We start from the raw sequence: 16345 nt of genomic DNA on the forward strand, positions 1-16345 counted from the left end.
TTAACTGAGTGAGGATGCGTTCCGCAAGTAATTTGTTCAACTAAATACGTTATTGAAAGAGAATCCTCAAATAGTTAGAAACTCGATAACATCGGCTGATTCGTACTTAGATCTGTGAAGCTACGTTGAAAATACACTGGTGTGCAACATTAAAGCAACTAACAGTTATTTTCCCGTTCTGCGTATAATTCATGATATAATCATACAAACTGTCAACAGATGTCCGTACGATCGTGTTCTGCACGGAAGGTGGCATTCCGGTCAACGGACAACCACGCCACCGATGACGTCAGGGTATCTATCAGGCGGGGTAGTGTTTACCGGGTAGTCCTTCATCCACAACCGCTGTGTACACAGTCACAGACTGTGCAGTATGGCACAGAGAAGACGCCAACCAGACACTGTGGTGGAGGGCTATAGGAGAAATGGAAGTAGGACAGTCGCAAACTGTTGTGGCCCTATGGCTTAATGTGAATCGTTCTGTTTCTTGGACGTGGCGGCAGTTTAGAGAGACCGAAACTGTATCACAAAGACCAGGGCGGGACCGACCATTTGTGACATCAGAGAGAGAGAGAGAGAGAGAGAGAGAGAGAGAGAGGGGGGGGGGGGGATTGTTGTTTGGTTGTAACGGCAGGACGGTACCATCTTAGTAGAGCTCGGCAATTGGCATCGACCCCGCAGCATCCACTGGATGTGTTGTACCGAGGCAAGAGGTCTACAGAAGGCTTCAGGAGAGTGGTCTTTATTGTCGGGGACCTGCTGTATGTGTACCTCTGACGCGTCTTCACAGAAGGGGAAGTCTAGAGTGGAGTCGTCGGCGTGCCACGCGGACCGTCGAACGGTGTGCCTATTTTCTTTTCACATATAAGTCCAGATTTGGTCTGGAGAGTGATTCTCGACGGATTCGCATCTGGACCAGAACATTGTGGAAAGAGACCGACATCGAGGAGGATCCCGAATGGTGTGGAAAGGGATTATGTGAACCCCACGAACACCTCTTCACGAAATTGCACGGCTGAAACGGTAAGGTTTAACTGGTATCAGGTATCGTGACGAGATCTTGGGACCTCGTGTGTGGCTGTTGCTGTGGGCCCAGACTTTGTACTGGTGGAAGATAATGCTCAACCTCGCAGAGCACAGGTGGTTGATGTTTTCTTGGAAACGTTAGATATTGCACCCATGGCGTGGCCTGCTCGCTCTCCCGATTTGAATCCCATACACCATATCTGCGATGCTCCAGGAGAAGGGTGGCATCACGTCAGCTTCCACAGAATGTGTGTGCAAATCCGGTAACTTGGAAAAAACGAACAACATTTTTGTTTGCCGTTACGCGTGTTGCAGTTGTTAACGTTCTCTATTCTTTACATTGTTTCTACTTTACTATGATCTGTGTATAATGTTTTGTGACAAAATTAACGCAGCGTTACAAAATTCTCGTTTGTTGCTTTAATTTTGGACACCAATGTATATGTAGCACTGACTGTTTATGCCTTGCAAACCTGATGAAAGTTATTTTAGCGGTGATAAAACGCATTTACTTTCAACATAATGTGTACACAGCGCCGGTTAAATGCCCAAGCAACACAAGCGGCCGCTTGGGGCACAACACTCAGGTGCGAAATTTGTATGCAGGTTGTCATGATTAATATCGAAAATTGACGGGTATGAAAGTATATGACAGAAACAAAAACGTTGCAATATATGTGGATTTGCACATTAGATATCCACGAAATAAATGCAAAGTTGTGGTTAGGAGCCGCCACCGACATTAGTATCAAACATCATCGTAGTTGGTATAAATCTATATGAAATGTAACTTTCAGTTCATATCCAATCTGGCTCAAATACCACTCAAGGCGTCCCTTAACAAGAAAAAACTCGGTAGGTTCCATATACAATTTCAATTTACCACGGAGCTTTCTCCACATGAAACATAAGACATACACAGTTAAACAGCATCTTAAGTATAACATGTGAATATTATATATCCATAAATAAAATTTGTATTGTCTCACTTTGTCCAATGGAAAGTGAAGTAATTTGTAAATTACAGAATTTAAAATTTCCTTTATTAAACTAAACAATTACACAATTTTTATATTTTTACTCTTTCCAGTTTGATAGCACATTTTTATTAAAGCGAGAACAATACGATAGGTCTAGTTCATTCTACTATGACTAAATGCTTTTAAAGATCTTAGACGTACCTTAAATGGAAATCATTTCTTTTTTAATAGTTGGCCCTAAAATAGGATCCAAAACTTTGTTACAGAGGAATGTCTATGTAGTCCTTGCTTTAAAGGAAACACAGTCGCTAATTTGGTTCATATTTATTGCTAAAGGTCGTACCAAGAGCTAAAGGAAAGACAAGTGATGTATGAGGGGAATTTTGTTTTTAGGGGGAGGGGCAGGGCAGGGTTGTTAAATTATTTGTCGGTTGTGGAAAAATGTTCTCGAACTAGCCCTGTATAAAAGCTATAACGTTCCACTTTCGAAAGAATAATTTGAACTGTAAGCTCCACTTTTACATGCGCGTCGTTTCCCTCTGGGATATACATATAAATCAGTGTATTTTGAATGAACGTCCCCAACTTACTCTGAAGTAGAGAATGAAGAAAGAGAACGAAAAAGGTTTAGCTGACAGACTGGCATTTATGTTCCGTAATTTTACTCTACTGCTTCCTAAGTGTGTAGAACAAAATTATGCACTTGTGTTGTAGTTTAAGAAAAACACGTGTTGTGTCCAAACGGCATGTCGAAGCAATTACTTACTGCCATAATTTTTGTCCCCCTCTTTTCTTAACAATGAGAGTTGACACATTGTTCTAAAGGACATCACCACAAAGTTCGTGCTGACAACGGTACACGTGCTTTCCATTCCTCACTTCGGATGTTAGATTTCGAAATATCCATAATGCTAACGTCAGTGTCGTCCAAAATATGCATCTAACACTATTAGCAAAGTCCGCGCGAATGTGTTAATGCCGCGAAGAAGCTGCACTAAGTTAGGTGAAGTATTCGTCCATTAGGTCAGACTTAGGTGAGGTAAAGTGACACACTCTTCCTCTCAAAGGCATTGTTGATGCAAATGTATATGTATATGTGGTGACTCCAAAGATAGTAACAAGTGTCACAGGTGATAGAAACATAAACATGATCTCATCGGTGAAGAGTAGCAAACAACGTAAAGAGGTTCCAAAAGTTTAATATTGCCAATAAGGACTGGCTTAGTTAAGATAACTGACCTCAGAATTTTCAGGCCTTATCAAGATCAGTCCTACGCCCCAACGGAACATTTGCAGGTGGGCAAACAGAACCTCTGATCACAACTAAAGTGTTAGCACGTGGGTAGTTAATTCGTACCACTGATGACTGCAATTTTGTTACATCCGATTAATAATTCTTCCCCTTGTTTCCAATCAAGATACGGCTTTATGTACTGCAGACGCCCGAAGGAGCTAATGCACTCTACAGCCCACTTCCTACAGAGTCCTCCTGTATTTAATTGGTCCTTTCAATACTTATCAACTCAGTTCTTCGTGCTCATACATGACTTAAAGTATACTGGTGAACGAAGCTTGAGGACCAAAGTAACTTTCGCATGATGTGACACTGCCAGGTAATATAGTTCGCTGAAACTGCTATAGAATAATACACGAGGTAACTAAATAAAAGTGTCATTCTTGTTGGTCTCATTAAGCATTTCTTTCAAAGACAATAATTATATTGAAGTTATCGCGATTTATGATGGTCCCCTCGGCATTTCAAAAAGGTACGGCGTTCATGCCTCAACTAACTACCTGGGTTAGATTCCCAGCGGGGTCAGTAATTTTCACCTGCCTCCAGATGACTGGGTGTTTGTGTTGTCATCATTATTTCATCATCATTCATGAAAGTGGCGAGATTGGACTGAGCAAAGGTTGGGAATTTGTATGGGCGCTGATGACCGCGCAGTTAAGCACCCCACAAACCAATCATCATCAACTAGCTACCTCATGGTTGTAGGCAAAATATTGTTCCAACATATCTCCATTTTTATCTTTGGAAAACTTCTCGGTCCTAGGAGACAGTCAGCATAGTTGTCTTCCAGTACAGTAGATAGTGCGAAGTCTGTTTCGGACAGTACATCAGAATGGAAAGATTCATCATTGGCACTTGAATCATGCTTGAAAGTAAATTGTAATCTCTTAAAGACTTTTTCTCATATCATTGCGAGATTTCTTGGTTCCTGTCTTTCAGGTTTTCGCCCATAGAAATTTCGGGAAATACGGAAGCGTCCGATCCCACCCGTCTGCTTTGACCCATGACGTCACAAATATGGCGGAAACGACCATAAACCAGGATTCCAATATGGCGCATATAAAGTTGGTATGTACACGTTATGGGGACGAAAATACATCGAAAAACACACACTTTCCACAAAAAGCTTAATTACACTAACGGGACAAGCGCGGGAAATGGTGTTTTTGGGTGAGGGCAAACTAAATATAAACAAATTTAGACACCCACCCCCATACAAAACCACACAAAACGACGAAAAAAACAGACATCACGAAACTCCCCAAATACCACTAAACACAAAATCATCTGGAATCGGACACTTCGCTTGACCTATATAGCTCAACAGCAGCTCCCGATCCCATAAATTAGGATCAAACACTTCCCGTGGCCTATATAGCTCAAAAACATCCCCCGATACCAATATCAACACACACACACACACATTGGGATTGAACACTTCCCTTGACCTGCGCACTGTTAATTTTATCCGTCGTATCCATTCCTGAACAAAAACAACCGATTAATTTTATTAAAATTACCACATGATGTACTGCGAACAACACTAAATTAACCTTCACACAAAATCGTTAACTCACCGAAACGAATTCCACTACAAACACAGCCGACACTCTAACAATTCTGGATAATAAGCAAAAGCAAACTGAGCCCATTACACCACACAAACGAAAACCCTGAACATGCCACCAGTTAGCACAACAAACCACAACACGACGACATCTACAAACACGCCACACTCACACACCAAACTCAGCGCCGTCACGACGTCACACACAACACCCTTACGTCACGGGTCAAAGCAGACGCGTGGGATCGGACTCTTCAGTCGACCCAAATTTCGTTGTGTGTGGGCTGTTGTCCAGATCTTTCTGCGACGTGTAATTGAAAGACCAAACTTACTAATAAACAAGAGAGACATGCATAAGAACACTCAAAGAAAATAGTTGCCTCAAAACTTACATGTTCTGTAACACCCAATACGTCGACTTAGAAAAACATTCTTTCCTGTCTCTAAAGAAAAAGTCACAAAATTAAAAATTGCAACTGAATAATAACAGTAGTAATAATATTCATAGAACATGCATTACACTAGTTTCTATTTCTGACCATAAAGGGCAAGAATTTAAATGTACATTAATCAGACTAGTTTCCTTAAAGAGAATGAGTTTAGTCCAAAACACATTTCTCATGAGTTACCACCACCACCACCACCACCACCACGAGTAAGCTTATTTTTTTATACTCGGGATTAATTCCATTATTGAATAAAGAGTTACCATTTATGGGTGACTACACCTTTGGCAGCACACATACTTGTCTATAGCACATGTGAAAGGCAATTAAACAGCTTTACACTGAGTTTGTTGCTCAGCCTTACACAACTATAATGTTAGTACTCTGGTTTGGCAGTCTCTGTTAACTCTTCTTACTCACTTTCTTTAAATGAATTGTAACTTGTGTACAGCAATATACAATATTAGTGACACAACATTACTACATGTAAACATAACTGAAGACATTCATTAACAGCTCTTAACCACAGGTGGTTCATTTGGAATTATAATTAATGAAATTGGGCAGTACTTTAGTCATCTTTGTGGAGTGATATTGCCTGAGATGAAATATTAAAGGGACAGCAATATGCTTCACAAGTGAATTTGTTGTACTAGCCATTGTTCAGTATTATTAATAATGGAATTTAGTCATTAGAGCTGGCAGAATGTCCTATTTAAAAGTGTATTAATGTGAGTCAAAAGTATGGTCTTCCATCGATCTCTGCTTCTGTCCATTTTCATCTCAGGTTTTATGTTTATCTCCCCTATCTGTCAAAACAAAATTTACTACACATTCCAAAATAAAGGATACCAAAACCAGCACTACCAACTGCCATGATGGTGTAATTGAAGTTTACAAAGATGTGTGCTTGAGTTCTGCAATTTCCCCCAATTTGAGAACCAAACTCGCTATGTAGTTTGGTTGTTCTGGTCCTGAGACTGTTTCTGCACTTACTGCCAGGCATCAAAGTGACTAATGTAAGATCATGATCACTAAAGAAACACAAAAATAAGTCTCAAAGAATTGTGTAGAGGTTGTTACATCTTAGTTGTAACATTAATACCATAACAATGCAGTGTTTTTGATAAGGTACTCTGAACATAGGTGTATTCTATTTCCATTATATCTTTTGAGAATTTTCACTCTTCACTGCTTCTCTAGGATTAAAATTAAGTAACATTATTGCTGATCTAAGGACAAGTGTTTGTCTTGTATATTTTTGGAAGAACCAATAACCATTGAGTCCATTTGACTTACAACCATACTGTTAAGACAGCTTTCATAAATGTCTGAAATTTCTTGGTATAGCTTCCATAAAGTTTTCATACCTGAAAATGGTAGGCCTAGTACTAAATTTGGATGAAATTAGAAACTTAACCATGAATTTCTTCTAGTGGTTATTACAGTAAAAAGTCAAAAGGTTTGAGATGTTAAATTGTTTGTATGTTTAATCTATTCACCTCATTTTGCGCCAAAGTAATTCCCTTACATGTCTTTGGAATGGACTCTCTTATCTCTGAAACTTGCATTTAATCTTTAACTCATTGTTTTGGGAATCACTGTCTGCTCACAGGCAAAATACAAATTTTTCTGTTTCTACGTAAATACATCTCAAACAATTGTATGGTGTATGTTGCAGGGTATTGAGTACCACAATTTTTCCTGATGTTTTTTATTTCTTTTGATAATAAAGCACCTTCCTTGCTCAACTTCCACCTTTCCTCTGATGATTCCAAACACTTGGGCAGCACTCAGACTGGTTGCACAGAAGACCTTACATGATTTTCACATATGTGTTACACCTTACCACAAACCTTCACAGTCCTCTCTTTGGTGTTCCAGCAACTGGTTATGGGCGTTGCTTCTCCTTCGGAGCTATACCTACATATTTAAGGACATAAAATAACATGAAAATGCAACAACTGAGTCTACCTTTTCTTTCTATGTGGGTGGAGGTATAATACCCTTCTTGCTGTTAGAGCTAGAGTGCTATAATGGTCTACGTTTTTCCCAGTGAGCGAAAGTTGCTGTGCACCCATTAAGACACATTCACACATTAAAATTTTTTCCATTTTATGCAGTTTGTGATTATGTCCATTTTTTGCAGCATGGTGAGTCCTCCAGGATACTCACATCAGCGTACAGATTCTATGAGCTCTGGTCATAGTTCTGGATCAGACTTTGGCCGCAGGCGTGTTACAGTAAAACCCTTGGATGAACCAGACTCTGAAAGTGAAACTCCAGTGTACAAGAGGTGAGTCTTAGTGAAGTTTGATGTATGGTATTTCTTTTAACGTAAATATCTAGTTTCACATTGCCACATAAGTGTATTTCTTAAGTCATCAGTGTAGCCAATACCCATATTGTACTATTTAGTAAAGCCTTCATCATTACAGGAAGCTGTTTCTTGTGCAGTTTTACAATGCAACAATATAAAGCATGGTCATTGTCATTACTAAGTGTACTATTACTATTAATACTGCTATTTGTTTGAATTAGTTTTGGACTGTATCACTTAGTTCACAAAAATAACACACATAGCATCATAGGTTGATCATTTAGTCACATGATTTGTTACATATCTTTGAGACACAGAGAAAACGGGGAGGGGGGAGAGTCAGTTTAGTGCTAATGCTTTCAGAGAAAAGTGACACCTTTTTATGTTTTTTAGAAATGAGACAACATGGATACTATGTTTGCAGGAAAATTATCATTATTGTAGGATGCTGTTTTTGTGGTTCCTATGTAACTATTGCTTGACTTAGGTGTAGCACTAGTTCCTAATTAAATTTAAAGTTAAAATTATTGTCTTTTATGGACCAGAAAAATTGTTTGCACTTAAAATGTAGTGTGTTACTGTGTCCAAAGACGGATTTGCTGCATCTCTCCATGCTAGCATATCCTGTGCAGTTCTCATCATCTCTCCATAACCATATTAACCTGCACCCAACTGAGCCTGATAACTGTAGTCAAGCCTCCCTCCACTTGCAGTTCCTGATTTCTTAATCTGATTCCTCTGCGGCATCTGATTTAATTAGACTATGTTCCATTATACTTGTCTTACTTTCCTGTTATTTATCTCATAAACCCTTTTCAAGATACTACCCATTCTATTCAACTGATCATTAAGGTTCTTTGCCATCCCTAAAATAATTAAAATACAATCATTCCATTTCTTCTCAATGAACTGTAATTCTCTTTTCAAATTTATCCTTGGTTACCTTCACTGCTTGCCCAAAGTACATATTGCATGACATTGGGGATAGCTACAAGTAGTTTCCAATCTCTTTGCTACTATTTCTTCCCTTTCATGTCCTTCACCTCTCATAATTAGTCTTGTGTGGGAAAAAAAGTGGTAGATAATGTTCTGCTCCTTGTACCTTACCCTGGTACCTTCATAATGTCATAGAATATATTCTAGCCAACATTTCCAAAAGGTTTCTCTAAGTCTGTAACTATAGGTTTGCCTTTCTGTGACCTATCTAATAAGATAAGCTGTAAGGTCGGTATTATCTTGAATGTTCCAACATTTTTCTGGGATTCCAACTGATCTTTACCATTTTTTTCCATTCTTCTGTAAATAATACATACCAGTATTTTACAGCCATAATTTAATGGCATTTTAGTTATGTGTTATTTATAATGGGGATTATTGCATTGTTCTTGAAATCTGAGAGTATTATGCCTGTCTCATAGATCTTTGATACCAATAGGATTATTTTTGTCATGATTGGTTCTTCCAGAGCTTTATTTCATCCAGCGAGTATATTTTTTCCTTCCACCTTTGTCTACTCTTCATATCAGCTTGCTATCTGAGCTTTCAATTTCATACAGCTGCTTCTTTTCTCTCCTTAATCTCCGTACAGGCAGTATACATCTTTCTCATAGTAATGGGTTCTTGTACAGCCTTGTATTTATCTTCCAACCATGCCTGCTTTGTCTTTTTGTACAAAATATTGCTCTCCTTTTTTAGATTCCTGTTTTTCTTTTTGCCAGCTTCATTTGCTGCATGTTTATACACTGCTCAAAAAATTAGGGGAAAATGACTTTGGGCATCTACCATACTCCACTGAGCACTAATTGAGGACTAGATGTGTTGCTAAATTATAACTTTCGCTTTCACAAATTAAGTACGCAACAAAACAACATTATATCCACGTTCATTTACACAACAAGAACAAAAATGTTTGACAGGTGTCAAAATCAAAATGGAAATTATCATTCATCCCATCATTCTGGGTGCTTTTCATTGGACTTGGAGTTCCGATAACATTTATGCCCTCTGTGATCATTAATCACCACCTGACACCTACATAGTATGCTCCATATAAGTCTATGGAGGAAACCCTGTCACATCTGTTCCCATCCTTTAAGAAGAGCCATTGAGAGGTCTTAGAGTCTGTGTTTGAACAGGACAACCACAAACACACATGCCAAGCATGTCCAATTCATGCTCTATGGGATTTAGATCAGGACTCACCATACGTCACTCCACTACTTTGATGTCCAGGCTTTGCAAAACATCCCTGGTGATGCCTGCGACATGGGCTCTGCCATTATCGAACATGAAGGTGATTTCAAGGCCACTACCATATGCAGCAACCACTGCATGGTCCAACAGGATCTGTTAGATGTACTGCCTGGCAGTAAAGCAACCATGGACAATGACAATATCTGTACAGTTGTCAACACTGATGCCTCCACACATCATCAAAGAACTTTGTCAAATCTGTAGATTTCCTGGATAACATTTGGCAGTTACCACTCACCACAGCATCTCCACACACAAACATGGCCATCAAGTTGTGTTCGATGAAATATGGACTCATCTGTGAATAACATGTTTTGCCATTGATGAAGTTGCTAGCTGACATAGGAACGGCAGAATTGCAGGCAAGCCACAATATGTTATGTCAAGTGGAGTACTCAAACAGGATGTCTGGATCATAAGATCCTTTCTCATAACCTTTTCCTTACAATCTGATCAGACACAGCAGTTCTACTGGCCCTCCTGAGATTGTCTTGCTGTGCTATGGCAGTTGCCACAGTCCAAAGATGGTCAGATATTGGTCTTTGCATGGCACTGTAATGTTCAGAGACCTGGTTTGATTCACCTTGTGTACTGGCCTGTCTCCTTGTAGTGTGTCCACAACCTAATGACGACAGATGGACATTGGCATCTGCAGTAACAAGACACAAAGTCCATCCTTCCTGCATCAGACTGCCCTTGCAACTTGCACTGCATTAAGATGGTGCATTGCATGTGCCTGGCTGAATAAAATGTCCAAAAATGACAGCTGCCATCTGCGTACCCCACTAGAAAACACTGTGACACTGGTACCGAGTTCCTTCTGAGGGGTCAGCTGATATTATAATACATAACACAGCTGATAGATGACTAATGACTTCAGTGTACACTGAAAGCAAAGTCCTAATGCTATGCAGTAAGACCACAGGTATCACCTGTATCGAGATAGCAGACATTGATACACATGTTTCCCTCACTCTTTTGACCACTGTATTTTCTCTTTGTCAGTTACATTCCTTATCTTCTGTGTTAGCAGAGGATTTCTACTTGTCATCTTGTTTATTTGATCCTCTGATGCAGTCACTTTTTCATATCTCAGATGTACCTGTTTGCCTTCTGTTTTGTTCATTTCCCACATTTGTCAGTAGTTGGCTGCTTCTCAAGTCCCATCATCATAATTTCCTGTCCATCTTGAAATCTGTTCATTTTTAATCTGTTCAGGGCCGTGTCGAGGGCATGGTGAGATAGCTCCCCCAGCCCCTTCCAAGGGTACAGGGGCACAGGCACAGAGTGGGTGTGAAAATTGATCAGAAAACAAAAATGAAAGATGATTTAAGAGTTATTTGGAATACGCTACTTCTCCTACCCCCTCATGTTCCTATCTTTTGTCTGAGAAGCAGCCTTTCCTTGCAGCTGTAAATGTGCACTATTGCCACTGTCATTTTATTCAAGTAGCGCCATAATGAAATGAATGCTATTGAAAAGATATCTATTGATAGTATGGTTTATGTGGCAACAGTACACTTCGTTCATACAGTTACTGCATAAATAACTAGATAGTGTTCAGCAGTTTAGTTTTTGCTGTTATTTCACTACAGTATGGTATGATCTCAAAAATCGGTTATTAGGTGCTGAAACAAATATGCTGTTTAGTTAAAGGTTTCTGATTTTTGCTTATTTCTGCCAGTTGAGGACTATAGTGAGTCTGTTGGAGCTAGTGGGCTTCAGTGTATTTGATAAATGAATGACTGAAATCAAAAACAGGTCACCATTTAATTTGATTTCAATTTCCTGTCGGGATGCATCTTAAGTGACATCTCTGTATATTGAAAAATTTGTGGCTCATTTTGTTGGCAAATATAGTAGGAGGGATATTGATATAGTGGAGTTAGTCAGTAAAATAGATGCATTGAAGTTCCAGGTGAAAGAGCTGTTTAACAGCATTGACACAGCTACTCATTTGGATATTCAGATTTTTCTTCAAAATGTGGGCTAGGAGATGCTTATACAAACATCCAAATAGTTCTGCATACATACATGACAATTTCAGTGACTGCAGCATCTGGTGAACACAGTTCCAGCAAATTAAGGTTGAGTATGGGTTTAAGCAGGCAATGTTATTTCACTATGTTGTCCATAGGATGACACACCTGCTAAACTGCACATCAATGGTGTAATCAATAAGGTTGCTTCACTCAAATCAACGAAATGAAAGTAAAATTATAATGATAGCAAAATTCTTGGAAAGGGACATTTTCTCGACTCTCAATAACAGCCCTTTTCCTTTTGTTTCTAATAAGTAATCCGTGCACTATTTATACTTCATGAGGAACAAATGAAATCCATTTGTTACTAAACTTCATACTAAAACAAAAGCACAGTAGCTGCCATAACCAATAAGACACTGATTTTGTTTTACTTCCATATTTTTAAGAAATTCATACAATTTGTAATTTATTTACTACATTGATACATTGTTTGTTCTTGGCAGTGTTTTATTTAACTATAGTTCATTTAAGTATAACTTCAATAATGCATGATTGTTTTGTTAAACCTACATATGGTACAAAATTATAAAATTTGTTGAACCTGCCTAGAAGGAAATGCAGAAAGGTAGCTTCACGTGGGAGACTGGATCTTTGACAGTTCTGTCACGGGTGCAGGATCTTCTGGGTACAGGTCTGAATCTGTTGCTTATAATCAGTAATTTGTCTCCCCCTGGAAATGTTCCACGAATTAAAATCTGAGTTTGATATCATCTTGTCATTAGATAATCTACCTGAAACCCTCTGGCATCTCCATTTCCCTTCATGTATGCAACTGTTTTTCATGGTTCTCAAATTTGGTGTAAGCAAATGATTAAATTATGATCTTTGCTCAATTCTGTCAGCTGCCTTCCTGTTTCATTGAATTCTTCCAGGAAATGCTAATTTTTCCTCCTTTCTTTTCCTATTATTGAATTCTAGTCTGACATCACAATTAAATTTTTGTCTCCCACAACAATCTGAATAATTTATTTTACCTCATCATTTATGGAGCTAGTAGATATACATAGTGCTTTTGTTGTGGCTGTAGTTGTTGACTTCATCAATCTTGATATGATAATGTGTTCAGTATGTTGTTCATCTTGCACAGTATAGAGTAGCATGAACAGTTGCATCAAACCAGTCTTTGGACTGAAGATGACAATGACAATGACAATGACAATGATGACAACAAGAAGTTATTCATAACATTTCACATGCATTCCTGTTTCCTTATTTATTATTGGGCCTCCTGTTACATTACTTGTATTAGATTTTGTTTTCATAAGCTTTGTTCTTCGTACTATTTACTTAACTGATTCCACTCTAACTTCCCATTTTAAATTCTCTAACTTACCTGCTTGATAAATGGATGTAATATTCCATGGTCTGACCCATAGAAGGCCAGATCCTGAGTAGTCCTCACCAGTAGTTCTCACCTGAAAATTCCAGAATATTTTACCGAAAATGGCACCATCATTGTTAAACTACGCAGTACAGCTGCATGTCCTGAAGGATAAATAATGGTTGTAGTTCCCCCCTTGCCTTCAGCTGTTAGCAGTACCAACTCAGCAGGGCCATGTTGGCTAATGTCTTCTATTGTCATCCCAGACTGGTCGATAAGTGACTGGATAAAAGCTTTTGACCTGCTTAGTGACTTTGTGTGTGACCATAATTTTCTCAGGTACTCAGCTAGGATCTTTTGCCAAGATATGATGGTGGAAGTTGTATGCTTTGTGCATTGTTCTTTTTACACGTGCAATTTCTACTTGCCTTTGCCTGGTGACATTAGCTTGTTCTTTTTGGACCAATAGTGCAACTCTCTCTCTCTCTCTCTCTCTCTCTCTCTCTCTCTCTCTCTCTCTCTCTCTCTCTCTCTGCAGCATTTTATGGAATATGGGACAAACAATGCAGGTGCAAATATTGACTGCATGTGCATTGTGGAGCATTGGTGCAGAAGTTTTGAACTAAGTAGCATTAATATTCATCCGTTTAAGTTGGCAAGCCAATATCGTAGAAAAAATACCAAAAATACCAAAAATGGAGGTGTATGTATATTTACCAAACCAAGTATCAGCTATAAAAGGAGGAGTGAAGCTGAATCATTGAGTGTGGAAAATAATTTTGAAGCTGCAGCTGTGCAGTTGAATTAAATAATCACTGATAGAGCCACTGTAGTTGTGTGTGGGGACTTCAATAATAATCTTATGAGTGCAAGTAGGCTAGAAGACCAGTTCCTAAATCTGTTATGTAGTTTCAATCTGCTTCCACACATACACATACCCACAAGAATAACAAATAATACAGTCAGTCTTATTGATAATATATTTTCAAATGTAGGACGCACAGAAGTTAAAGTAACAAATAATGATTTGGGATTATCAAACCACAATGCTCTTGTCCTCAAAATCCCTTCAAGGCCACTGAAAGCTGGCATCAAAACTTCCTGTGGAACTCTAAAGAGACTAATTTCTAAAATGAAAACATCCACAGACCCACAATTCATAGAATATGTCAGGAATTACAAGAGGGTATATAGAAAAGTAATTGCTAAAGCAAAATTCATGAGTAATGATAGTTTTATAAGACAGTCTGAAAACAAATCAAAAGCCATATGGGGTATTGTGAAGACTGAAACGGGGAAGAGTTGTGAAAACCAGGACATTAGCCTCAAAAATTTTTAAAATGTCAATATTAATAAACAAGATTTGCCAAATTATATTAACAATTGTATTAACAATTATTTCATAAATGCAACAACTTCATTAAGCTTAAAATTTACAAATGAAGAAAAACCTGAGTATCCAGAAACAGCTTGTAGGATGAGGGTAGAGCTAACAAATGAGGGTGAAGTGTTGAAAGTGATACAAAGCTTGAAACCCAAAATGTTGGCTGGCACAGATGAGGTGCCTGTGTCAATCATAACAAGGACAGCACCACAAATTGCAAAGCCCTTTGCACACACAGCCAATTTATCATTCAGTGAAGGAGCCTTTCCAGAAAGGCTGAAAATTTCAAAAGTGAAGCCATTATTTAAAAATGGCGACAAGTATAAGGTAGAAAACGATCGCCCAATACCTCTCCTCCCAGCATTTTCAAAAATATTAGAAAAACTGATGAAGCACTGAACCAACACATCTAAATGACCATAATTTACTTAACAGAAATCAGCATGGCTTCCAAGCACGTAAAAATACCGAAACAGCAGTAATGTGCTACACTGAACAAATAATCAAAAATCTAGAAAAAGATTATAGTGTAGTAGGAGTAAATTTAGACCTCTCCAAAACTTTTGACACTGTGAACCAGGACATTCTCTTAGAAAAATTGGAATCGTTGGGTATAGATGGGATAGGAAAAAAATGGTTTGAATCATACCTAAAAAAAAAACAGAACACAGGTTGTAGGACTGACATCAACTTGGTCCAACCACAAAATAAATTCAGTATCAGAGGCAAAAAACGTAGAAATAGGAGTACCACAAGGCAGCATCCTAGGGCCCATGTTGCTTCTTGTCTATATAAATGATTTTCACACCTCAGATGATGCAGCCAAAGCAATAATATTTGCAGATGATACTAGTGTGATAAGTGCACCAAAGCAATTGCTACCAACAACTGCTGATAAAGTACTAAATTACATCCACTCTTGGCTCAATGCAAACAGGTTGATATTGAATGTAAATAAAACAAATTATATGCAGTTTGGGAAAAGATGTCAAAATGTAAATCTCGATCTGGTGTGGGGTGACAAAGCCTTAGACAGTGACATCCACAAAATTGCTGGGGATTCATGTGGATGAAAACTTAAATTTTAATGACCACGTAATAAAACTTGCACAGAAACTTAATTCAGCCTGTTTTGCTCTCAGAATTATTGCAAATGTTAGTACCTCAGAGGGCACCAGAATGGCATATTTTGGCTATTTTCAATCTCTTGCCGCATACGGAATAATATTTTGGGGTTCCACAACAGGGCACCTAAAACAAATTTTTTTGTTGCAGAAGAGGGCCATCCGAATAATAACTCAGTCATCTACAGATGCACTGCAAACCCATATTCAAAAAGCTTAGAATACTTACTGTACCGTCATTATACATATAAAAATGTGTATTGTATGTCAGGACCCACATTGCAGATTTTCAGACAAATGCCGACTTTCATAACTACAATACCCATAATAGCGCAGCACTCCATACTCATCGAACAAAAAGAACGAATACACAAAGGCATGTGAGCCATATCGGTGCAAAACTGTACAACGCACTGCCAGTCAACATCAGGCAGCTAGAAGATAACAAATTTAAAAAATTTCTAGTGGAACAATGTTTTTATTGTGTAAATAACTATGTAGGTCAATAAATTTTTTCTGATGATATTTATAAAGGCAAAATGGAAAATACTCAGTATGTACCTAATCATTCATTACGTTTACATA

General features: G+C 38.4%; 1 protein-coding gene across 1 annotated transcript in view; it reads left to right on the plus strand.

Annotated features, from left to right (window-relative positions):
• The window catches only part of LOC124555640 (neurofilament heavy polypeptide-like), a 308023-nt gene that overhangs the window by 251494 nt on the left and 40184 nt on the right, over positions 1-16345 (plus strand). The window contains exon 3 of the mRNA XM_047129622.1: positions 7463-7609. Coding sequence (XP_046985578.1) covers positions 7463-7609 — 147 coding nt within the window. The remainder of the gene's footprint in view (positions 1-7462; positions 7610-16345) is intronic.

The sequence above is a fragment of the Schistocerca americana genome, chromosome X (genome assembly GCF_021461395.2).
Source record: "Schistocerca americana isolate TAMUIC-IGC-003095 chromosome X, iqSchAmer2.1, whole genome shotgun sequence".
NCBI lineage: Eukaryota > Metazoa > Arthropoda > Insecta > Orthoptera > Acrididae > Schistocerca > Schistocerca americana.